The 26,879-nt window shown below is 42.5% G+C and overlaps 1 protein-coding gene across 1 annotated transcript; it reads right to left on the reverse strand.

Annotated features, from left to right (window-relative positions):
• LOC109889252 (large neutral amino acids transporter small subunit 1) lies at positions 1-26,404 on the reverse strand. The gene is made up of 10 exons (XM_020480554.2): positions 25,507-26,404; positions 22,145-22,270; positions 10,816-10,921; positions 9,535-9,579; positions 8,461-8,584; positions 8,141-8,244; positions 7,751-7,847; positions 7,375-7,524; positions 2,642-2,819; positions 1-2,530 (listed from the first exon to the last, which is right to left on the reverse strand). Exons 1-10 carry the CDS (start codon positions 26,066-26,068, stop codon positions 2,475-2,477), a joined length of 1,548 nt encoding a protein of 515 aa, XP_020336143.1. The 5' UTR covers positions 26,069-26,404; the 3' UTR covers positions 1-2,474.
• Between the last annotated feature and the right edge of the window lie 475 nt (positions 26,405-26,879).

Consider the following 26,879-nt stretch of genomic DNA (forward strand, 5'->3'; position numbering starts at 1 on the left):
TTGCATTGGAACATATTTTATTAACATGATAAGAACACATGATAAAGGAGACAAAAAATTTGACAATACATACATGTATGAGAAAAAAACAAGATTTATTCATAAAGCACTTTAACAAATGCCCTGTAAAAAAATGTGGGGACTAACAGATCCTACAATAAATAAATAAAACCTTCTACAGTACTATTTTAATTAGTTAACATCTTCTGATGGCTGGAGTGTTAGCAAGCTATTCTGCTGTTCTACATACAATGACACATCCTCCAGGAAACCAATGGTAAGTCAGACTCATGAGCTATATGGTTACCACAGTGACCACGTGGTCTATAGCACAACACATGTTATTGGCTTTACAAAGCTTTACCGTGCCACAATGTGGAGGAACACATTCAAATAAACAGGTCTGGACAAGCTTCTGCAGGATGATTTTTGTTAATATAGTACACTGAACATTTCTTTTCAGCAAAAAAAACAACAATGAATTAATAATCTTGTCAACCATCCACCTCCAGTCCTGTGTCTCCCCTGTCCCACCCTCTGAGGCATCTGTATCCAAAGACTGTGGTTTTAACCTTTGCTCTGCTATGCCCTGCCCGCCTACCCACTTTTTGACGGGGAAACCACACATTTCCAACAACCATAGTCCATACCTCATTAAACCTTTACCGCACAAATCTCATCATCACACTTAAATGTAGAAATCCTTTTATGAAGTTGATAGTTGCTGACAGTAGTGACAACGTACAGTAGACACATGCAAGCACAGAAACAGACACACTAAAACAATGAAATCATCTTTACAGCTGTGACCCTATTCTAAGACATATACACACCCACAATAGCCCATTCTAACCCAAAATTCTGAGGTTATTAGCCAGCCTTGTCACAGGTAAAAAGTAGTCACTGTGACAGTGTTCCTATTGGGGGCCTTGGTTACAACCTGTCCTGTTTTAAAACTCTTTGACATAACAGTAGTTAATAGCAACAATACCCATGTGCATCTGATGATACCCACAAGATCATTGTGATCTAAGAACAAAGTAAATCCTTGCTCGTAATGTATGTAGTCTGGATTGAGCTCAAGCAGGCAACTATTATGTTCACAAGTTTGTATTACATCAGCATAAAAAAAAAACATGATGTTATATTTGTTAGATTTACAACCAGCTATATTATATTCCTGTGATACTGTAGGTCCACTGAGGTAAGACATGGTACAGTCGGAAGGCTACTGGTGATTTAATGACAAATCTACAGACAAGCAAAAGGGTCTCTGTAATTTGTATACTCGGAATAGTTGTAAAAATAACTATAATTATAATAATTATGTCCCATGCATGGTCTATTTGTGAACCAGAAATCTCACGGGAAACTAAGACGTCCTTGGATATACAAAAAAGTTAATTGACAGCATTAAAAAAAAGCTCCACTGCATCTACCTCATGAAAGTAGAAATTCATATCTACAAAGATTTAAAAAATAACGGCCAAAGCAGGGATTTACAACATGGTGCACAGGGTGCAGTGAGCCAGTCTGATCTGCCGTAGATGGGGAGGGGTGCTATCTTATAAGAATTATAACACTTACGCTCCAGTCACTGTTACACGTCCATTTCCCTGTCTACCCTCAGTTTTCAGCTTCTCAGGGGTCAGATGAGTTCAAGTGTGTCTGTAGTCAGGGAACTGAATAGCCTTGGCTTTATCAGAGGCACTAGTATAATCAAATTGATATTTCGCTATCCTTTACAGATACATTAAACCTTTCCCCCAAAAAAGCTGAAAACAAAAGCATACAGAAAAACAAACACCCAGACTACAACACATAATGTCTGCGTTCAACTGCCTGTAAGCTGCTGAAATAGAAGCCATGGCAACAAACAGACACGATGCCCTTCTGGGAAGCAGTTGACTCACTAACTGGGTAATGGCAGAACTACTGTGAAACAGTGAGTCAGTGAATCTGAACAACAATTCTAGCTTTGGCCTACCAGGAATTAGCACCAAGCCAGGCCACACATCACAATTGACTGAAAGCAGAGATTGCAACTATATGAACACAGGGATGCCAAACCTTCAGTGAAAGAATAGTTTGAACGAGATGACATTTTTCTGTAAACAGAAGTAACATAATCCTTATAAATACAACACTTGTGAGGCGTGGTTCGGTACAAAGACATTCTAAATCAACAAAATCTTGAAGACTGAAACAACGTTTGCAGTGAAAACCTGTCTGAAGGTATCCCAACAGCTACAGTATGTGCAGGGTAGAGGGCGACCGTGCTGGGCACAGCAGTCTAGCAGCATGGCTCTCCTGCACTAGAACACTAGGAGATCAGAAGGAATGATTAGACCTAAAAAACATTGATGGGGGCTGAGTGAGGGTGTAGACTGGGAGCAGGTGCCTCCAGGGGTGAGGGGGTAGATAAGTGGTCACTGGGGTTGTATGTCGAGGGGCTTCGTCGCTTTAGCTCCTCTTCAGGATTCCTGTGGTACCACCCCAATCAGCTTCTGGCAAAGCGCCGTGGAAGAGACTGGAGAGAGAAACACACTGTAAGTCACAATCACTGTATAATCAGAAACAGACTACAATCATGCAGATAGGTCCAGAGAGAGCATTGAAGCAATTCATAACGGAAACTTACAGATAAACTGAAGGAGCCATTTGGGCTTGTTTTGCCACCAAACGCCAATGTAGTAGACTGGCACTCCAGTGGCAATGATGCCAAAGCCAATGGCACACTCCACAGGTGTTTTCCAGATGGACACCACGATGAGGAACATACAAGCCAGGACAAAGCTGATAGGCAGCAGGATATTCACCTGGGGGAAACATTTAAATGTGACACTGAATAAATAAACCAGGACAGACAAACACACTGACACTACCGTTAACAAAACACACAGAGAATGACTGGATTCAAACTAAACCCATCTTGAGGGAATGAAAATAGGAAAATATTGTGAAATTGTATGACAGTAATTCACAAAGTAATTCACAAATAGAATATTTAAAATAGAATATTTTAAAAGTAGAAGATAATACATAGCAAATGGGCCTCTCTCAAATGCTTAAGGTTAAAACTCTGAGGAGGGTTAGATGTGAAATGCTGAGTGGAGAGGGAAGGGGAGTGTTTGTGCACTTTCGTCAAACTCTGATCAGAACACTGACTCACATCCAGCTGAATCTGGACCATCGGACCAATAACTGACATTTTCAGAGGCTGCCAAATGCAGTCTGATGTTGATCCACACTAACTAAATGAGTACCAGCAAGCGGGTATACGAGAGCGAGATATTCAAAGGCAGAGAGTTGAATGGTCAATGTTGAAGAACCCCTCCAGCCCCTCCTTTATTGTGGCACAGAGCCACAGTAAGGTCATCTGTCCCAAACCCAGTCCCAACACACACAGGACAGAATTATCTGTGATAGATAGAGATCTGAACTGTGCAGCGCTGGCCTCTTTCACTTCACTGCCTCTCTCGGCCACTCCCCTCATTAACACATCGCCATGTCAACCAGACAGATGGGTTCAGGCCATTATAGGTCCATTTTGGGGGCAGGCAGAGGACCCACAGTCACACAAAGGGTCTCTGTGTGTCCAACAGTCCTAGGGCGACTGTCTCAGTGCACATGCTGCTCTACCTTCTATAGCCAATAGCTCATGCCAATGGCAGGTCACACTGCGGTCTACGCCGCCAAGTAACCAGTTCAAGCTCCTTCTTTTCTTTCTTCTTCTTCTATCGTCCTCCCCCTCTCTCTCTCTCTGGGCTCTATTGGGCGACGATGACATGGACATCGATTAAGGCAGCCCCCCGCACTGCTCTGATTCGGAGGGGTTGGGTTAAATGCGGAAGACGCATTTTGGTTGAATGAATTCAGATGTGCAACTGACTAGGCATCCCCCTTCCCTTGCAATGGTAAATCTTACTGTTGGCAGTAGCGCTGTAGGTTTTGATAAATAAACAAGTTGTGGGTGTGTCGACGCTTGGCCCCTCACTGGCCAATCGAAGCGTGCTCCATGGCTAAATATGTGGTTGCTTCAAGTAGTGTTTTTATGAATATTATTCTGCTATAGCATAGTCCGTTAAATAGCCTGCCCCATATTTGCTAAATATGTTGAACATTTTTGCAGTCTACATTTTTCTAATTGAATTGCTTCAATTTGGAAATACATAGTTAAACATAGGCTAGAGCAGTGGTTCCCAAACGTATTATAGTCCCGTACCCCTACAAACATTCAACCTCCAGCTGCGTACCCCCTCTAGCACCAGGGTCAGCGCACTCTCAAATGTTGTTTTTGCCATCATTGTAAGCCTGCCACACACACACTATACGATACATTTATTAAACATAAGAATGAGTGTGAGTTTGTGTCACAACCCAGCTTGTGGGAAGTGACAAAGAGCTCTTATAGGACCAGGGAACAAATAATGTAATAATAATCAATAGTTTTGCTCTTTATTTAACCACCTTACATATAAAACCTTATTCGTTCATCAAACATTGTGAATAACTCACCACAAGTTAACGAGAAAGGTGTGCTTGAAAGGATGCACATAACTCTGCAATGTTGGGTTGTATTGGCGAGAGTCTCAGTCTTTTTCCACACACAGTCTGTGCCTGTATTTAGTTTTCATGCTATTGAAGGCCGATAATCCACTCTCACATAGCTACGTGGTTGCAAAGGGCATCAGTGTCTTAACAGCACGATTTGCCAAGGCAGGATACTCGGAGCGCAACCCTATCCAGAAATCTGGCAGAGGCTCTCTTGTTCAGATAACGGTAAGTGGACTGGAGGCAGGGCATGAAAGGGATAACGAATCCATTTGTTTATGTCATCCGTTTCGGGAAGTACCTGCGTAATTGCGCACCCAACTCACACAGGTGCTTCGCTGTATCACATTTGACATTGTCCGTAAGCTTGAGTTCATTTCCACACAAAAAAATCATACAATGATGGAAAGACCTGTGTGTTGTCCTTGCTAATGCAGACTTCTTAATCACAGCCTCAATTTTGTCCCGCACATTGAATATAGTTGCGGAGAGTCCCTGTCATCCTAGACTCAGATCATTCAGGTGAGAAAAAACATCACCCAGACAGGTCAGTTGTGTGAGAAACCTGTCATCATGCAATCAGGCAGACAAGTGAAAATTATGGTCAGAAAAGAAAACTTGAAGCTCGTCTCTCAATTTAAAAAAAACGTGTCAATAATTTGCCCATTGATAACCACCGCACTTCGGTATGTTGTAAAAGTGTTACATGGTCACTGCCTATATCATTGCATGCTTTAACACATTTTGCCATTTTCACTGTAGTGTCCAAAACGTCTTTCAAGCTGTCAGGCATTCCCTTGGCAGCAAGAGCCTCTCGGTGGATGCTGCAGTGTACCCAAGTGGCGTCGGGAGCAACTGCTTGCACGCACATTACCACTCCACTATGTCTCCCTGTCATGGCTTTTGCGCCATTAGTACAGATACCAACACATCTCAAAGTCCATTTGATGTCACAAAGCTGTCCAGTACTTTAAAAATATCCTCTCCTGTTGTCCTGGTTTCCAGTGGTTTGCAGAAGAGGATGTCTTCCTTAATTGACCCCCCATAAATGTACGGATACATACCAGGAGCTGAGCCAGGCCCTTCACGTCTGTTGACTCATCCAGCTGTAATGCAGAGAACTCACTGGCTTGTATGCGAAGCAGTAATTGTTTCAAAACATCTGCCATGTCACTGATGCATTGTGAAACAGTGTTGTTTGATGAAGTCATTGTCTGTACAGTTTTTTGTGCCTTTCCCCCCAGCATTGTCCCAGCCATATCCGCGGCAGCAGGAAGAATAAATTCCTACACAATAGCATGGGGCTTGCCTGTCCTAGCCACTCGTTAGCTCACCATATAAGAAGCTTCTAGACCCTTTTTATTAATGGTATCTGTTGCTTTTATACGTCTTACTACTCAAAAGTCGTCTTAATTCTGGCTTATTTTTCAAATTGGCATATTTCAAAATGTCTGCACAAGAGTGAAGGATTCATCAAGTTGTGAGATAGTATTTCTGCACATATAATACACTGTGGCTGAGGAAAGGCACTACTCCCAATATAAGTGAACCCCAAATCAATGTAGTTCATCATATTTGCACCTCTTCAATGGTACAACGTCCCTGTCTGTTGTTCGGTGCTTTCCCGGGTAAGGGGGCAGTAGCTCTTCGGCTGCATCAGATTCACAACTGTCAGTGTCAATGGTAGCTGGGTTATCAACAAATGTAGAATTACTGATGCTAGCATTGGATGTGCTTGTGGAAGCAGAACAATTGTGTCGTCGACAGGTGCAGTAGAGCTGGCATGTGTCGCTATGGGCCTTACTTTTTTGAACCATTAATCTATTTTCGAGCAAACGGAATGAGCAGCAGCTACGTTTTGCTACATTCGGACCGTTACTGGAATTCCCGTGAGAGAGTAACGGTTAATGTGATTGGATGTTAATTATTTGACTAGGTTACCTGTATTTGACATTGGGTTGTTATTTCGCTGAACAGTAGATGGTTTCATTTTATTTTTGATAGTGAAACGAGGCTATTAAGGCGAGAAAAAAAACTCACCCAAATGTATAGCCCCGTTGGAAAATATATATATATATTTTTTTGGGGCGTACCCCCGAAAGCGTTGTGTGTATATAGGGACTAGACCTACTGTAAATTGCAGACATGGACAGGCAAAACATAGTCAATAATCAGATTAAATTCACTAGTCTATTGATAAGATATGAATAATTCTATTCAAATTCTATAAAAAATGAAAAAACGGTTTTAAATAAGCTGTGTCTAAATACAGTTACAGACACCATAATTGCTCGCCGTGGGATACTTAGAGATAAGGTAAGGCAATTTCAAAGAAGCTGGATAAAGATTCAGCACGAAGTTACCATATTTGCACTTCTCCAGAAATAGCAGACGAAATTGCATTGTATTCGAGCCAAGTACATACTCACCAAAAACCCATGGACGGTGAATCTTTCTAATAAATTAGTTTAAATAAAATTAAATAAATGTGAACCAACAACAATATTTTGAAATAGGATCGGGTCAGACGCATGATATCACAAATCGCTTATCTCGTTCCATGGCACTGTGCACACAGAGGCACTGTGCACGTGTTTTTAAGGACATATTTCAAATATTGCCACCCCTCCCACCTCAGCGCAAGTGAGCCGATGTTAGACAAGTAAACTGCTGAACCTGGCATTAGGAGTGGAAAATTCCAGTGTGACAGTTTCTACATGACTAAATAAAAAATGAACGTGCATCAGCCGCAAACAAAGAGCTCTCTCTCTGGTGCCTGATCAGTTGAAAACAGGTTCGAGACATTACACATATTCTCACCTTAATTGGTCGTTCCAGCTCAGGTTTCTTGTAGCGCAGCCACATCATGCCGATTATCGCCATGGCAATACAGAGCCAGTTGAAGAAACTGAAGAAGTTGATGACAGAGAAGATGTCGTTGGAGAAGGCATACAGCAGCGTCATGAGGCACTGTGAGGGAAGTATGAGAGAGAGATGTGAACGTAGCACACAGCAGTGACTATTGTAGACAGGCATGAAAAATTGCTAATAATGACCATAATACTGAGCCTCAATCCTCAGGCTCAATGTTTGACTACAAGTTCCAATATTATATTTTACTTTGCATATTGAATGATGAGAGCCCTCGATGGTGGGGCAGTTTTGAGAAGCACCTGATCAGAGAGAGGTTACGTACTGTGAAGATGAGTGACGGCAGAGGGGTCAGCAGGTCGGGGTGGATCATGGACAGCAGACTGGGGAGGTGGCCTTCTCTTGAGCCCACAAAGAACAACCTGACAAAGAGAACAGGGGTTATAGTATTTATACATACACACAAACCAAAAGAGCATACTTGTATATAGCTTTGGATTTTGTGTGTGAATTAATAAGTGTAAGTCAGAGGACTATGGTGGGAGGAGCTATAGGAGGACGGGCTCATCGTAATGTCTGGAATAGAGTCAAACATGGCTTTATACGTTTTATACCGTTCCATTAATTCCATTCCAGACATTACACTGAGCCCATCCTCCTATAGCTCCTCCCACCAGACTCCACTGGTGTAAGTGTGTGTGTGTTTGTGAGATACCTGGATGATGTAAAGAGAGAGCCATTAACAGAGCCGAAACAGGACAGTCCCACAAATACAGGGATGATCCAAGCCATGGGGCCCAGGTGGTAGTTTCCAAAGTCCTGAAGGACAGAAACACAAACAATATCAGCAAACAAAGTCTGTCTACCTGTCACTGGGCTGTGTGTACTAAGACATACAGTGATGTACGTAATCTGATATTGAGTGTGTACCAGTGGAGAGAGACAGTTCTGTAGTGTATGTACAGGCTAATCTCAACACCATAAGTCTGTCACGAGAGTCTAGTACAGGCTGGTTCAGTATGGGGGAGAACTTACCACCGCCACAGCCTCAGAGCTCAGCATCTCTTCTGGACTCAGAGTGGTGAAGTAGGCCAGGTTAGTCAGTACGTACACCACAGTGACGATGGGCAAGGAGATGATGATAGCACGAGGCAGGTTCCTATGGGTGTGGGGGGGGGCAGTGAGTTATAGAGTTTAACACGCCACCTCTGACATAATACTTCCTTTGTTTACCTACGTCGGAAGAAAATCTGAGGTAATTATAACTTTGAAACGGACTGACACAGGAATCGTGTTAACATAAAACATGCATGTACCAGTAATTATTTTCAAAATGCATAGGTAGTCATTCTTGACCTATAGTATGTTACAAGGAACATGGGCTGCGGTCCAAACTCTTAAAAGACACACCCTATCCGCTCAGCCCTCAAATTCAGTTGACACTTCTGATGACGTATCATGACGTCTGACGAGTATACACTTGCAGGGCAAGGGGCGAGGGAGGAAGGAATTATTTTTAAGTAAACCACACAATCATCCTGCACTGATTGTGTTTTCAGCCACTGGTAGCTTGTAGGGTGCTTTATATGCGCTACAGTCAATTATGAGTGCATGTCTACTTATATTAAATATATAATTATTAATGTACGCCTACTGTATGATAGCTAGCAAATTAATTAGCTAACTAACATTAGCCTGCCTAGCTGGAACTTCTGAAGAAGGAACATTTTTTATTTCTACAATTTCCAAAAACATATGTACTTTTTACAGAGTAGCAAAATGTCTAACTTATTTGCATTCGTTTTTACTTACACTTGCATGTTGACTTCTCCATTGTTGTTTTTAAGTTTTCACAGACTTTTCTTAGCAGATGTACAATCGTCATGGTTTGAATTATGGGGAGTTTCAGGCCCCGGAGTGAAGATAATTGTACACTCGCAAAGCCGACTAAAAACGAGGGCTGGGTCTTACGTTGCAAACTTCCCTTGCTTGGCTGACCAGCCAAGATGGCAACGGGGATTCCCCCAAGGGCATAAGGCGAGGGTAAGTGGACGAGGGTGTGTCTTTTAAGTGTTTGGACCGTAGCCATGGACTAGTTTGGACACTCACTTGTAAGGTTCAATCATTTCTTCTGTAACAAAGTTCAAGTAATTCCTGCAAGATAAAGAAGACATGGTTTAGATACACAGAGAGACAATCAGAACAGAACACTTTGTGTAAATCTATTGTAATCATAGCTTTCATATACCATAGATGAACAAAACATAACACACAGTGGCAAAAAGACCAGACGGGAGAGGAAAGAGTGAGACTGTAACCAAGTTTACATCCACAGTTTTTATGCAAGTAAAGTCATCATATGTAAAGAAAATATGATAGCTGTGATGGAAACAGGAAGTTTTGGTACAATTTGGTAAACGCCGGCAGATAATTTGTTCATTTGACATAGTGGGATCTTTTGTGTCTGTAAAATTAATTATGCGAGGAATGGCGGTGGAAATGCCTTTATGCGCAAATATTGATGTAAACACCACCATATCGAAGTCAACTTGAAACCACACTGGTGTGTGTTCCTCCCACTACGACTTGGGAAACCATGCAATTTAAAATAGGATGCGGATTAAACAAGTTATGACCTTTACAGGGTGGTAAAAGTGCAAGATATGAGCTTGATGCTCCTTTCCAATAACATATCAAGGGTCTTATTCTGGTGACATGATGATCAATGCTTGACTGCCATTTTGATAAATAAAAACATTCTCGCTCAAATCCATCATCAGGCTACAGGGGCGGCAGGTAGCCTAGTGGTTAGAGCATTGGGTCAGTACACGAAAGGTTGCTAGATCGAATCCCCGAGCTGACAAGGTAAAAATCTGTCGTTCTGCACCTGAACAAGGCAGTTAACCCGCTGTTCCTAGGCCGTCATTGTAAATAATAATTTGTTCTTAACTGACTTGCCTAGTTAAATAAAAAGAAATTCATCATGTAGACTGGACCTGTGTGCCAAGGCCAGAGTAGGTGCATTTTCTATTTAAAACTATCGGTAGAGTTGAAAATACAAATGGAAACACATTGAACATTAGATTAAAGTTTGGTGGGAAATTTGCACATTTCATTTATGCAGAATTTAGAATATTTGCATGCAAATGTTGCCAATTGGTTGGAGGCCTAGCTAGTGAGGAGAAAGCGGGAGAGGGACGGAGAAAAAGGGAGTGAACACCAGGCATGGGGAGGATTAGTCTGAACAGACTTTTCAATTCACTTAGTAGAGTTCTTAATTAGTCAGTCCTCCTAAAGGGGGTTTACAATGGGATTAGAATGGAGGACAAAATGCTGGCCTAGTGTTCAATAGTTCTGGATGTCAGTCAAGTTCTAGTTCTCTGTACTTACCAGCCCCCATACGCAAACAGACCACTGTACAGGGCCAGACCAATGTTCCCAAAGTCGTAGTTTGAATTCTTGAAAGAATTTTCTGGTAAGAGGTTGACTGTGTCACCTGGAAGAAGGAGAGAAAGGGAGTTGGAAAGGTAAGTCCAAGGTTGACTGACTCATTGAACACAAAGTGGACAGAATCAGTATCCCTATGAATTGTGTCAGAGCAGGGTTCTGGAATGACACAACGCTAGATAACAAATGCACCATGATCAACTTGAAACCGTTGAAATAGTGCAGGGCTAGACAAATGTACCCAGACAAAATATCACTAATATAATTTAGAGCTTGTTCAAAAGGCTGTGAGCATCCGTGGTTTAAACTTTAATCTAGAGGTTGACCGATCAGCATGGCCGATTAGTTAGGGCCGATTTCAAGTTTTCATAACAATCGTAATCTGCATTTTTGGATGCCGATTATGGCCGATTACATTGCATTCCACGAGGAGACACACGAGTGCAGCAAGGAGCCAAAGTGAGTTGCTAGCTAGCATTTAACGTATATAAAAAACAATCAATCTTAACATAATCACTAGTTAAACTACACATGGTTGATGATATTACTAGTTTAACTAGCTTGTCCTGCGTTGCATATAATCAATGTGGTGCCTGTTAATTTATCATCGAATCACAGCCTACTTCGCCAAACGGGTGATGATTTAACAAGAGCATTCGCGAAAAAAGCACAATCGTTACACCAATATGTACCTAAACATAAACATCAATGCCTTTCTTAAAATCGATACAGAAGTATATATTTTTAAACCTGCATATTTAGTTAAAAGAAATTCATGTTAGCAGGCAATATTAACTAGGGAAATTGTGTCACTTCTCTTGCGTTCAGTGCAAGCAGAGTCAGGGTATATGCAGCAGTTTGGGCTGCCTGGCTCATTGCGAACTGTGTGAAGACCATTTCTTCCTAACAAAGACCGTTATTAATTTGCCAGAATTTTAAATAATTATGACATAACATTGAAGGTTGTGCAATGTAACAGCAATATTTAGACTTAGGGTTGCCGCCCGTTCGATAAAATACGGAACGATTCCGTATTTCACTGAAAGAATAAACGTTTTGTTTTCAAAATTATCGTTTCTGGATTTGACCATATTAATGACCAAAGGCTCGTATTTCTGTGTGTTATTATATTATAATTAAGTCTATGATTTGATATTTGATAGAGCAGTCTGACTGAGCGGTGGTAGGCAGCAGCAGGCTCGTAAGCATTCATTCAGACAGCACTTTCCTGCATTTGCCAGCAGCTCTTCGCAATGCTTGAAGCACATGACTTCAAGCCTATCAATTTCCGAGATTAGGCTGGCAATACTATAGTGCCAATAAGAACATCCAATAGTCAAAGGTGTATGAAATACAAATGGTATAGAGAGAAATAGTCCTTTAATTCCTATAATAACTACAACCTAAAACTTCTTAACTGGGAATATTGAAGACTCATGTTAAAAGGAACCACCAGCTTTCATATGCCCACTGCACTGAAGATAGGAAACACTGTCACCACTGATAAATCCACCATAATTGAGAATTTCAATAAGCATTTTTCTACGGCTGGCCATGCTTTCCACCTGGCTACTCCTACCCCGGTCAACAGCACTGCACCCCCAACAGCAACTCGCCCAAGCCTTCCCCATTTCTCCTTCTCCCAAATCCATTCAGCTGATGTTCTGAAAGAGCTGCAAAATCTGGACCCCTACAAATCAGCCGGGCTAGACAATCTGGACCCTTTCTTTCTAAAATTATCTGCCGAAATTGTTGCCACCCCTATTACTAGCCTGTTCAACCTCTCTTTCGTGTCGTCTGAGATTCCCAAAGATTGGAAAGCAGCTGCGGTCATCCCCCTCTTCAAAGGGGGGGACACTCTTGACCCAAACTGCTACAGACCTATATCTATCCTACCATGCCTTTCTAAGGTCTTCGAAAGCCAAGTCAACAAACAGATTACCGACCATTTAGAATCTCACCATACCTTCTCTGCTATGCAATCTGGTTTCAGAGCTGGTCATGGGTGCACCTCAGCCACGCTCAAGGTCCTAAACGATATCTTAACCGCCATCGATAAGAAACATTACTGTGCAGCGGTATTCATTGATCTGGCCAAGGCTTTCGACTCTGTCAATCACCACATCCTCATCGGCAGACTCGACAGCCTTGAGTTCTCAAATGATTGCCTCGCCTGGTTCACCAACTACTTCTCTGATAGAGTTCAGTGTGTCAAATCGGAGGGTCTGCTGTCCGGACCTCTGGCACTCTCTATGGGGGTGCCACAGGGTTCAATTCTTGGACCGACTCTCTTCTCTGTATACATCAATGAGGTCGCTCTTGCTGCTGGTGAGTCTCTGATCCACCTCTACGCAGACGACACCATTCTGTATACTTCCGGCCCTTCTTTGGACACTGTGTTAACAACCCTCCAGGCAAGATTCAATGCCATACAACTCTCCTTCCGTGGCCTCCAATTGCTCTTAAATACAAGTAAAACTAAATGCATGCTCTTCAACCGATCGCTACCCACACCTACCCGCCTGTCCAACATCACTACTCTGGACGGCTCTGACTTAGAATACGTGGACAACTACAAATACTTAGGTGTCTGGTTAGACTGTAAACTCTCCTTCCAGACCCATATCAAACATCTCCAATCCAAAGTTAAATCTAGAATTGGCTTCCTATTTCGCAACAAAGCATCCTTCACTCATGCTGCCAAACATACCCTTGTAAAACTGACCATCCTACCAATCCTCGACTTTGGCGATGTCATTTACAAAATAGCCTCCAATACCCTACTCAACAAATTGGATGCAGTCTATCACAGTGCAATCCGTTTTGTCACCAAAGCCCCATATACTACCCACCATTGCGACCTGTACGCTCTCGTTGGCTGGCCCTCGCTTCATACTCGTCGCCAAACCCACTGGCTCCATGTCATCAAGACCCTGCTAGGTAAAGTCCACCCTTATCTCAGCTCGCTGGTCACCATAGCATCTCCCACCTGTAGCACACGCTCCAGCAGGTATATCTCTCTAGTCACCCCCAAAACCAATTCTTTCTTTGGCCGCCTCTCCTTCCAGTTCTCTGCGGCCAATGACTGGAACGAACTACAAAAATCTCTGAAACTGGGAACACTTATCTCCCTCACTAGCTTTAAGCACCAACTGTCAGAGCAGCTCACAGATTACTGCACCTGTACATAGCCCACCTATAATTTAGCCCAAACAACTACCTCTTTCCCAACTGTATTTAATTAATTAATTAATTTTGCTCCTTTGCACCCCATTATTTTTATTTCTACTTTGCACATTCTTCCATTGCAAAACTACCATTCCAGTGTTTTACTTGCTATATTGTATTTACTTTGCCACCATGGCCTTTTTTACCTTTACCTCCCTTCTCACCGCATTTGCTCACATTGTATATAGACTTGTTTATACTGTATTATTGACTGTATGTTTTTTTTACTCCACGTGTAACTCTGTGTCGTTGTATCTGTCGAACTGCTTTGCTTTATCTTGGCCAGGTCGCAATTGTAAATGAGAACTTGTTCTCAACTTGCCTACCTGGTTAAATAAAGGTGAAATAAAATAAATAAAATAAAAATATGTTCTCATGTTCTGAGCAAGGAACTTAAATGTTAGCTTTTTTACATGGCACATATTTCACTTTTACTTTCTTCTCCAACACTGTGTTTTTGCATTATTTAAACCAAATTGAACATGTTTCATTATTTATTTGACAATAAATGGATTTTTACGTATTATGTTAAGTTAAATAAAGTGTTCATTCGGTATGGTTGTAATTCTTATTATTACAAATATAAATATAAAAATCGTCTGATTAATCGGTATCTGCGTTTTTTGTCCTCCAATAATCGGTATCGGTCTACCTCTACTTTAATCCCCTACCATCAACAGTAATGGGGATTTCACTGATTCCACAACTCAGGGGCTACCTGTTAAAAAATAATAAAAATAAAAGCAAGGCAAATGTGAAGCATATGCCTAAGGGAACACACCAGGGATGGACATTCCAACAGTACCAGCTGGCCCAAAGAGCCAGACATTCTCTGAACAAACAATTCCCAGAGTGTTGTTTCAGACAGGGGCCCATGATTAAACAAGACAAACACTGGGCCGTGAGAACCCCCATGTCCCTCTTCATGTAGGACCATGACCTTCCACCTTTATTGTCCCCCAACTCTAAGCCTAAAGCCTGCATGACGTTCCAACATGGTAAGGGTCTTCCCAAAGTTCTGCAACATCAGCTAGTCCACTGAAACTCTTATGACACAAATATATTGGTTGCGCGCCCTCCACTTCTTACCAGCATGAGTCAAGGTGCAAACAAAGAATGTAATCATAATTGAAAAGGAAAATGCTCAACGCTCGCTCAGCATTAAGAATTCATTGTTTTATTTAAGCAAGGTTAAAATAAACTCTTCGGCCTTCAGCAGAGTAATCAGAACAAGGGAATGGACAAGTTCATAAAGGGCATGGGGAAGACAATTAGGAAGAAAACGCTATTCAGCTGGTGGTGCAAATGAAAGAGAGTGTGGTAGACTGTACAGGTTGGTCCTCAGGGTGAGGGGTACTGTGGTCAATGTCTCCATCTGTTTTGTGGACATGTACATCCAGGAAGTCCAGACCTCCCTCGTCATGTTCCATAGTGAAATGCAGGTGTCCCGAGTTGCAGGTTAGCGAAGTTTGGTACAATCCTTATGCCCATGGCATCTCTCCACTGCAGGAAGTAGGCATCGTCAAGGATGGCACCAAACTTCACAATTGAGTTCGTTGTCCGTAGCTTATGCCTGCCTGCCCATACCCCCACCATGGGGCACTCTGTTCACAACGTTGACATCAGCAAACCACTCGCCACACGACGCTATACATGCCAACTGCCTGGTACAGTTGAAACTGCGATTCATACGCGAAGAGCACGGTTCTCCAGGGTGCCAGCGGCCATCGAAGATGAGCATTTTCCCACTGAAGTGGTTTATGATGCAGAACTGCAGTCAGGTCAGGTCCCTGGTTTCTGACAGTTTGTGTAGAAATTCTTTGGTTGTGCAAACCCACAGTCTCGGACGATCCCAAAGGTGAAGACCGCTGGATGTGGTCTTGGGCTGGTGTGGTTACGCGTAGTCTGCAGTTGTGAATCCGTTTGGACGTACTGCCAAATGGTTTTTCACTATTTACACCCATCTTTATCACTAGAAAAGGTACATCTACAAACCCCACTCAGATAAAGCTAACCTTGGAATACATTTTTGTTATCTTTGTCAAGAAAGATACTGGCTTGGCCCACAGCACTAGGTTCTCCTAGTTTGGAGCCAGCTGTATTATTTGGTCAAGATAAAACAGTGGCCTAGCAGTTTAAAACTTCTTAATACAATATCAGTGGATAGATAACAGCAACTTTTATTGGTCACATACACATAAACCTCACTTCACTGTCAACTGCGTTTATTTTCAGCAAACTTGACGTGTAAATATTTGTATGAACATAGCAAAATTCAAAAACTGAGACAAACTGAACAAGTTCCACAGACATGTGAATAACAGAAATGGAATAATATGTCCCTGAAAAAGGGAGGGTCAAAATCAAAAGTAACAGTCAGTATCTGGTGTGGCCACCAGCTGCATTAAGTACTGCAGTGCATCTCCTCCTCAAGGACTGCACCAGATTTGCCAGTTTTTGGTGTGAGATGTTACCCCACTCTTCCACTAGGGCACCTGCAAGTTCCCAGACACTTCTGGGGGGGGGGGGGGGGGGGGGGGGGGGGGGGGGGAGGCCCTAGCCCTAGCCCTCACACTCCGATTCAACAAGTCCCAGACGTGCTCAATGGGATTGAGATCCGGGCTCTTCGCTGGCCATGGCAGAACACTGACATTCGTGTCTTGCAGGAATTTACGCATAGAACGAACAGTATGGCTGGTGGCATTGTCATGCTGGAGGGTCATGTCAGGATGAGCCTGCAGGAAGGGTACCACGTGAGGGAGGAGGATGTCTTCCCTGTAACGCTCCGCATTGAGATTGCCTGCAATGACAACAAGCTCAGTCCGATGATGCTGTGACACACCGCCTCGGTGTAACGCTCATTCCTTCGACGATAAATGCGAATCCGACCATCACCCCTGGTGAGACAAAACCGTGACTCGTCAGTGAAGAGCACTTTTTGCCAGTCCTGTCTGGTCCAGCAACAGTAGGTTTGTGCCCATAGGTGATGTTGTTGCCAGTGATGTCTGGTGAGGACCTGCCTTACAACAGGCCTACAAGCCCTCAGTCCAGCCTCTCTCAGCCTATTGCGGACAGTCTGAACACTGATGGAGGGATTGTGCGTTCCTGGTGTAACTTGGGCAGTTGTTGTTGCCATCCTGTACCTGTCCTGCAGGTGTGATGTTCGGATGTACCGATCCTGTGCAGGTGTTGCTACACGTGGTCTGCCACTGCGAGGACAATCAGCTGTCCGTCCTGTCTCCCTGTAGCGCTGTCTCAGGCGTCTCACAGTACGGACGTTGCAATTTATTGCCCTGGCCACATCTGCAGTCCTCATGCCTCCTTGCAGCATACCTAAGGCACGTTCACGCAGATGAGCAGGGACCCAGGCATCATTCTTTTAGTGTTTTTCATTCCGAAGAAAGGCCTCTTTTGTTTCCTACGTTTTCATGACTGACCTTAATTGCCTACCGTCTGTAAGCTGTTAGTGTCTTAATGACCGTTCCACAGGTGCATGTTCATTAATTGTTTATGGTTAATTGAACAAGCATGGGAAACAATGTTTAAACCCTTTACAATGAAGATCTGTGAAGTTATTTGGATTTTTACGAATTATCTTTGGAAGACAGGGTCCTGAAAAAGGGAAGTTTCTTTTTTTACTGAATTGATTTAGCAGATGTTATTGCAGGTGTAGCGAAATGCTTGTGTTCCTAACTACAACAGTGCAGTAGTATCTAACAATTCACAACAGTACACACAAATCTAAAAGTCAAATAATGGAATTAAGAAATATATAAATATTAGGACGAGCAATGTCGGAGTGGCTTGACAGGTAGGTACGATTGGCAGTTACGTGATTAGCCAGAGGGAGACTATGTTGGAATTTGATTTTGATTTAATACCTAGTCAGTTGTACAACTGAATGCATTCAACTGAAATGTGTCTTCTGCATTTAACCCAACCCCTCTGAATCAGAGAGGTGCGGGGGGCTGCCTTAAATCGACATCCACGTCATCGGCGCCTGGTGAACAGTGGGTTGGTTATCTGCCTTGCTCAGGGACAGAACAACCTATTTTTACCTTGTCAACTCGGGGATTCGATCCTGCAATCTTTCGGTTACTGACCCATCGCTCCTTCCCGCCAGGAAGTGGGCGTATGTGTGTTGTATTTGGGGAGGGTTAAAGTTGGTCACAGCAGCACAATGAGCAGCTGGGTCAGGTTGTAAATAAACCATTAAGAGATCCCGTTACAATACTGACTACCGTTCCTTCAACTGAGCCAGCAGAAAGAAATGTGATGGCAAAACTATTGCAGGGCTGCCTATTTCATAAGCAGCCATGGGGAGATGTACTGAGACAGAGATGTACACATGAAAAACACACATTAAAGACACCCAGACAAGGAATGTCCCTACAGAGCCTCCCGACTGGCTCCAAAAGACAAACAAAAACACTTTTGATTGAAAAGGAACTGGACTATTGCAGTAGCCTAATCAGATTAGTTTTTAACAATCCTGTTGCCATTAACCTGCTTGAGCCTATTGCCAAATGAAGGAATGACCCAGAATCTTATACTTAATCCGTTTACCCTAGGTGACTGCACAGTATAGACAACAGGTGGTTTAAAATGCACTGAAGTGAGCATGTCTCTCAGTCAGGAAAAGAGAAAAAGGACAAGAGGAGCGTTCATTCGACCTCTGTCATTAGATGTATCTCTCCAACCCAGTGGCATCCCACCCAGATAAGACAAGACCAGACCAGAGCAGTCCAGCTCTGGAAGATCCTCCTCCATACCACAGCCATGAGCTGGCAGCAGGAGGACCATGATCATTTGATACATGCTATTTCACAACACTGAGTTTGTCACGGGGCAATAGAACTATCACACACACACATCCTGACAGACAAAGAAATACAGATATAGACACACTTAAGTAATTTAGCAGATGCTGTGACACAACAAGTTCATTCAAGTAAAGACAACCACTACCATGATCATTGCAAGTAAAGCCTTAATCAAAAATGTCCTCTATTAGAAAGATCAGTCCGTGTAAGAATGAACAAGAAACAAATAAGTGTTTAAAGTTGCTGTTTTTTGTGAAAACTTTTTGTGAAAAGCAGACAGTAACCAATGACCATTGGGGCCTACAAGAGATTTGTTTACAAATCCATTGTGAGAAAATGCCCATCTAACATAAGTCCCTCAACAACTTCCACTCCCAACCAGCACTAACATATTGACCCTGCAGACACAGACACCCATAGCTCTTCTTTATTTAAATATATTTTTCCCCCTTAGAGCCTGCCATTCATCTGTCTGTGACCACTGGCAGAGTCAGACAGGACCATGCAGATGGAGGGGGGGAGAGTGGGGCTGCTGTTGAAGACAGAAGATAGAGAGCCGGGAAACCATATTTAACTCTGAATGATTGATAGTATTAACTCTACCTAGCCGTATTATAGTGTCTGACAAAAATAGCTAAAAGTTCACCACCAATGTTACGATTGATTCAATCTAGTCTGGTGCTTTAAGCAAGAGCTCCCCCACTGGACAAGGATGACAGTTCAACATCTAGTTTTGATTTACATTCGGTTCAGATGTCAACTAATGTGAATTCAATGCAAAATCAACAAAACATTTCACCATGCCATTGGATTTAGGTTCAAAGTTGGGTGAAAAAAAACACAATTTTACAAATCCAATGAGTTTTCATCGTTGATTTAACGTCATCACAATGATTTCTTTGGTTGAAATTACATGGAAACAACGTTGATTAAACCAGTTTTTGCCCAGTGCTCTGGCCTGCAAAGAAATTCTCTCTCATACACTTCACCCTTAACTTCATGTGCATCCAAATATACAACCAGGAGAGGGGAAAGAGATGTGATAACAAGGAGGCCAACAGGGAAGAACAGGACCAGCCATGGTTACACAGCTGGCCATGACTACACATATTCACCCAACAGAGGGTATCTGGCCCCCAAGGGCACAGGGTTACCTGGGAAAGGTTAGCAGTCTCAGAAACGGTTCCCTGAGCAGCATTGCAAATGTATGCACCTTAGACATTGCAGTCTTGGTACACTGAAGGAGGGGGGGCATGCCTCTGGTAAATAGGGTGGCACCTCTCTGTAAGCTGTTTATTTAAGCTTGAATCACTCATTTGCTCCCATGCACTAACCACACACTTCTGTAAAGGAATTCTCATTTGCTAACTTGCTACAGTAAAACATCAGGTTACAAAATCTCAGGCATCTCCAGGACAAAGGATTTAAAAAGTGCAATTCCTTGCACTTCAACAGTACCTTTTATTCTAACATAATTACTTTTACATAATATTAAATCAGTCTGACTGGAAGACTTGTTTGTTTTCCTTCAAGGTGGCCCATAAGCCCAGTCTGGGCACTGAATCAGTCCACACTGATCTCTCAATCAGTACTGACTGGCCCTCAGCTCTCCTTCCTCCCGCAGGACAATGGAGTAGTGTTTTACTGTTGGAACATGATAACGTTGTTTTTTATGCCTCTCATTTGGGCTGAACATCTTAATTGGACCAAAACACTAGTGGATTGAATGGTGATGTCTGTTGAACTTATATCACTTAAAGTTAATGATCATAATCTTTCCTTAGGACCCCAGTCGGGACCCTTGAGTTGGGAACAGGATGGGTATAATATTGATTATTTGTTTGCCATTTCTTTTATCCATTCTGTTCTTACATTGTGCAACATGAGGTGTTTTTCCTAGTTCTGTGATAGCAGCAGCTTCCTGTGCTCTCAAAGACTGACTCATGTTTAAGCTGCTGAGATATGAAGCTGCCTTTGTGCGTCTAGAAATTATAGGGCATATTTGATACTGCTCATAATTTTTTTTACATAGCAAGTAATAAAATAATCATAGCAAGTACTTGCTATGATTATTTTGCATGCATGTCAATTGTATGTAATTTTGTTTAGTTTTCTTGTGCACATGATTCTTCAAGATAGTGTTTTCAACTGTTCTGCCTTATTATTATTCGACCATGCTGGTCATTTATGAACATCTTGGCCATGTTCTGTTATAATCTCCACCCGGCACAGCCAGAAGAGGACTGGCCACCCCACATATGCTCTCTCTAATTCTCTCTTTCTTTCTCTCTCTCGGAGGACCTGAGCCCTAGGACCATGCCCCAGGACTACCTGACATGATGACTCCCTGCTGTCCCCAGTCCACCTGACCGTGCTGCTGCTCCAGTTTCAACTGTTCTGCCTTATTATTATTCGACCATGCTGGTCATTTATGAACATTTGAACATCTTGGCCATGTTCTGTTATAATCTCCACCCGGCACAGCCAGAAGAGGACTGGCCACCCCACATAGCCTGGTTCCTCTCTAGGTTTCTTCCTAGGTTTTGGCCTTTCTAGGGAGTTTTTCCTAGCCACCGTGCTTCTACACCTGCATTGCTTGCTGTTTGGGGTTTTAGGCTGGGTTTCTGTACAGCACTTTGAGATATCAGCTGATGTACGAAGGGCTATATAAATAAATTTGATTTGATTTGATTTGTTTTATAAGCTCATATGAAACTGAAATAAAATCAATAACAATAGAATGAATAGAACGGATGAATCATTGACTTGAATGGGGACTCATGTTCTTTACATTCTATTTCTATACATCCAATCTGATAGCTGAAATCCGGATAGATAACTTGAGAAAAACTGGGCGCTGGGCTAAGACAGTTAGTTACTTCACTCTCTTGGGGACACCCTCCATCTATCGGGAAATACCTTATTGGCAATGAAGGCCACGCCAACTTCCTGCACTCGATCACCAGACACATCGTTATTGGGCCTGACTTATAATATATAACAATATATGCCATTTAGCAGACACTTTTATCTGAAGCAGGAATCGGACTCACTACCCTTGCATTACAAGTGCCATGCTCTACCAACTGAGCTACAAATGACCACTTCCTTTCCCGTCGCATGGCACTTTATGGCTTGTCTGTTTAGTTTTCACTGTGTACCTCCTCCTGTAAAGTGCATTATGATGAGTGTGTTAGTGATTTTGTGTGGCTGTATCTTACCTTTGCCAATCTTCACAAAACCAATAATAATGATGAGGCCCAAGGCAAAGAGCTTGGCAGCTGCAAAGGCATCCTGGACCCGCGTGGCTGCCTTCACACTGTAGCAGTTTATAGCAGTCAATAGCACTGGGGAAAGACAGAGAAAGAGACAGTGTGTGAGAGTTATGCCTTTTTATTACTGTCTACATGAATGAGCTAAAAAAAAATATTTCAAAATTCTCCCACCTTTTATAAGCTCAGTAAGCTCAATAAATCCTTCTGAAGGTACTAATTGTTCGCGTAGCATCCACTCAGCACGCACAGCGGGACCCTGAGGCTAGGGTTGGGAAATCCCAGCACCCAGCCCACATTATATATGTGATCGGGCGGCAGGTAGCCTAGCGTTTAAGAGTGTTGGGCCAGTAAACCGAAAGGTCACTGGTTCGAACCCCCAGTGCCGACTAGATGAAAAATATGTTGAGGTGCCCTTGAGCAAGGCACTTCACCTTAATTGCTCCTGTAAGTCGCTCTGTATAAGAGCATCTGCTAAATAACTAAAATGTAAATGATCAGTGCGCTGGACCGCTGTGAGGTGTGTCATGTGGCACAGAGGGTGGAATAGTTCAGAGACCCAGTAAACAGATTCTTGTTGGAATAAAATCCCCCTGTCCCTATGACTCCCCTTTAAAAAAGATTAACTAACGAACACTTCAAAGAACCATAAATAAAATCAGCCTGGGCAACAATGGGGAACCAAACAGAACAAAGAGGGCCTGTGTGGGAGTACAGTATAGATTGGGAGGAATGGCACACACACACACGAAAACACACTCACACTGAGAGTGAGAATGAGAGAGCAGACCTGCTGCCACTGGGATCAGAGTAAAGGGACTACCAAGGCAAAAAGTCTTCAGTCTCAGCCTCCTAAACAAATGACATGGACTGAACCTGAGGTTTCAACCCACAACCAGCCAGGGGGCCACTGTGTTAAACCTCACCACTGTGGAAATATACATTAAACTAAAGCACGGCGACCTAATAACTACTAAACACCAAATCAATCACTGGAACAATAACACAGACGGTCAGACAAACATCCTAGCCTAGCACAACTCAATGGATTAGCAAAACTGCATGGAACAGTATTGTGGATAATAGAAGCTTAACTATCCTGACTGACCATGTCAACTCTAGAGTCTAGACCAACAACATCTTGGCTTCAACCCTATCTCTAATCTATATATGTGCCCTGGCTTGGCTGCCCCTCTATCTCAGTCTCTATCATGTGGCCACTGTTGGGGATTACACGCTCAGAAAAGGGATTAGAGACTAGCGCAGGCACTATACCATATGACGTTCACACACACATTCCTGCACCTTAATCAGGCATTCATACCAGTGGAGGCTACTGAGTGGAGAAAGGCTCATAATAATGGCTGGAATGGAGTCAACGGAGTGGTATCAACCACATGGTTTTCATGCGTTCGATACCATTCCCTCCATTCCATTCCATTCACTCCAATCCAGCCTTCATTATGAGCCGTCCTCCCCTCAGCAGCCTCCACTGATTCATACCCCCAACAGAGAAATGTATGCTACAAGAGAGATGGGTCCAAAAGGGGCAAAAGTCTGTAACAGAGAGATGGAATTGGAGAGCAGAAAGAAAAATCTGCTTGAGATAACTAGCAATCTCCACAATGTGAGAATGTTCTTGATTTGTTGGCTAATTAATGCAGAGCTCAAACTAATCCACCCATAATCCCAACTGGCTAACTACTATCCAACACTGCACAACAGTAGTGCTGAGCGATAAGTGCTTTTTGAGGTCTGTTCGGTTTTGGTTCATTATAAAAAAAAGGTTTTCTATTTCGGTTTCTATTATATGTGTTGAATGCTGTAACACAGAATGCAACAATACAACACAGTCCCATGATGGTAGTGACTGCTTATCACTTATTAACCATCATTTATTCACATTACTTTAATCAAATATTTCAGTTGTGTATATTGTGACATTTGTTTTATTTTATGACTTTCTTATTTCATTCCAAGTCATCATCTCATCCCTATAGAGCTGCTGCATATGCGGTTTGACAAAAATCACTATTTTGTAGTAATCCAAAGTAAATAAGGCATGCTTTTATGACGGCTGAATACCAACTATTAATCACTTAGATCATGTATTTTCAGGTAGAGATACTGTACCTTGCGAAGCAACAGCTGCCCTCTATATCCCCTCATGGTCGTACATTCTTCTGCCTCTTCCGTAGCAGGCATAAATTAAACACAGACTACAAATGCGTTTTATGCGCTAAATTATGTAGAATATTGGCCTTTTGGAAACTACAACATCATACAGTTCAGGCTGGATATGATTTATCTCTAGAGAAACTGTGCAATGTGTGCATTGAGCTCACAGAAAAAAAACGGAACAAATTTCAAATAATTGAACCGATTTAGGTCAATTTATTGTTTAAAAAACGAAAAATAATCATCGTTCAGCACAACACAACAGCCATGTCTGTTACAGACTAGCTAACATCTACGTGTTGAACTTCACAGTGCCACCTGACTCACAAAAACATTTATAGAACAACTCTTACTGAATGTATAGGCCTATAAACTGTCCAAATTGGTTCGTTTGAGAATACAATATTGTTAATTTGTATACCAAAGCATATGATATCAACAAAGTGATAAAGGATAGTGTCAAAACTTAATACATCCCTTCATCATATTGATATTGAACATAGTAAGTCACATCACACGCGTTCCTTTTTTAAAATTTTTATTACTGTCGTTTATACCCCGCGCAATAAGGGTCCATGAGAATAATGTGCGCAAGATGTGTAACTGATTTAATGTTATTAGCATATTCTGGGGAAACAATAATTTATTGTAGATTATGTTTAATATTTTTATTGTATTTACATTATTTTCCTTATTTTTATTTTTATTATCTGGAGAGAAATAAAAATGTCCATGTGAGTGTAATCAGACCATATGGCGCCTGGGTAATGCTGCCAAAAAGCCTACAAACCAAGGATGATGAAATAACGCGCTATTTTTTCTACAGTAGACCTAGCCTACAGAGTTTCCGTTTGGGCGAGTGACGAGCGCACTGCCAAGAGAACAGTGTCGCAGTGAGTAGGCCTAGGCTACGTGTTTTCAAGATTTTGGCACCATATATCAACATAGTCCAGGAAATTACAAAATGAAGTTTCATTAAAAATACTTTTTTTTTTTTATGTTGGAAGACATTTGCATACTACGAAATCCTGACGTGGCGCCATGCGTAAAGGAGGATGCAACGTGTGTAACTACCACCTGATATAGTAGCACTGAGTTTGAGAATAGTAAATTGAATCAGAATGGCTACTTACAGATGCAAAGACAGGCGATCAGCTTCGCCCCATTCTCGGGTACAGGGCAGTCAGGGAAGATTGGCTTGAGAAGGTAGGTAGCGAAGACGTACGCGACAATGTACTGGGATGACGGGCGGATGATGAGCAACTCGATCCACAGTTTCAGGAAAGCCGGCAGGGAACCATACACTTCAAGGATGTAAGCATAGTCACCACCTGATTTGGAAATAGTGGTGCCCAGCTCAGCATAACACAGTGCACCGATGGTTGAGAACACCCCACACACTGCCCAAACGACAAGGGACAGTCCGACGGACCCGGCTTCCTTCACCACTCCGGTCGGGGTCACAAAGATACCCGAGCCGATGATGGTACCCACTATGATAGCTACGCCATTCACCAGGGTAATGGTTCTTTCTAGGACAACCTTCTCTTCCCCGGGTACCTTATCCGGGCTTCCCATGCGGCTTGAGTTTCCATTCTCTCCTCCGACTGGAGAGAGCATCTTCTCCGTAACCTCCTTGTCTTCCACGTTCCGTTCGGCTGACGAATTCGAATATCTTTTCTTTAAACTTGACATTGCTCGCTCCTGTGGGGACACGGCTTTTTGCTTGGTGTCTGTGTCTCTCCCTTTTTTCTTTCTTCTCGAATTGAATGTTTATGATCCTGTCTGTCGCTCCTGAAGTGCAAAGACACGATGCTGACACAGAAACACGTGTTCTGTGCTGTGTCAACGGAACTCTGTGTATAAAGGATTTTAGTATAAAGCTTCATGGTCTGTCTAGGACAGCCTCTTCCATTTCTCCTTTCATGACAGCGTCACAAATCCACCCCACATACTGCTCAATGCGAGACCAAAGCGTTTGCGCCCTCTACTGATGCTTTGCCCTCAAAGGATGTCTCAGACAGGGCCAAACTGCCAAACTAGCAGAACTGGTTTTATTGGTACTTTCAAGGCATTAGTGAATTGTAATACTAGAAAGGGCATTGTGGCGAAGAAACAGTATTTGCCTCTTTCTCCACAAATGCGCTCACTATCTCCCGCCAAACCGTGCGAATGAATTATTCCATGGTGTGAATTGTTTGCCCTTTGTTTATTAATGTTTATCCAATATCCCGTTAATCCTTGCCATTTCCAGTCATTTCCCATAGTTCACATTATTACATTCATTTTGCCTACGGTTTTATTTATTTAAGTGGACACGTTATTTGGATAGCTCACAAACTGTGCTACACATGTGTGAAAGGAGATAAGGTTTATTTAATTATATTTACCAGTTTTCTGTCCATGTCTTAATTGTCTTTGGTTTGGAGTGCTTCATGTGTGCATGATAGCCTATTTATTTATTTTAACATATTTTTTTTGTATTGCTAGGTAGGCTATTATTACT

This window comes from Oncorhynchus kisutch, linkage group LG4 (genome assembly GCF_002021735.2).
Source record: "Oncorhynchus kisutch isolate 150728-3 linkage group LG4, Okis_V2, whole genome shotgun sequence".
Classification (NCBI taxonomy): domain Eukaryota; kingdom Metazoa; phylum Chordata; class Actinopteri; order Salmoniformes; family Salmonidae; genus Oncorhynchus; species Oncorhynchus kisutch.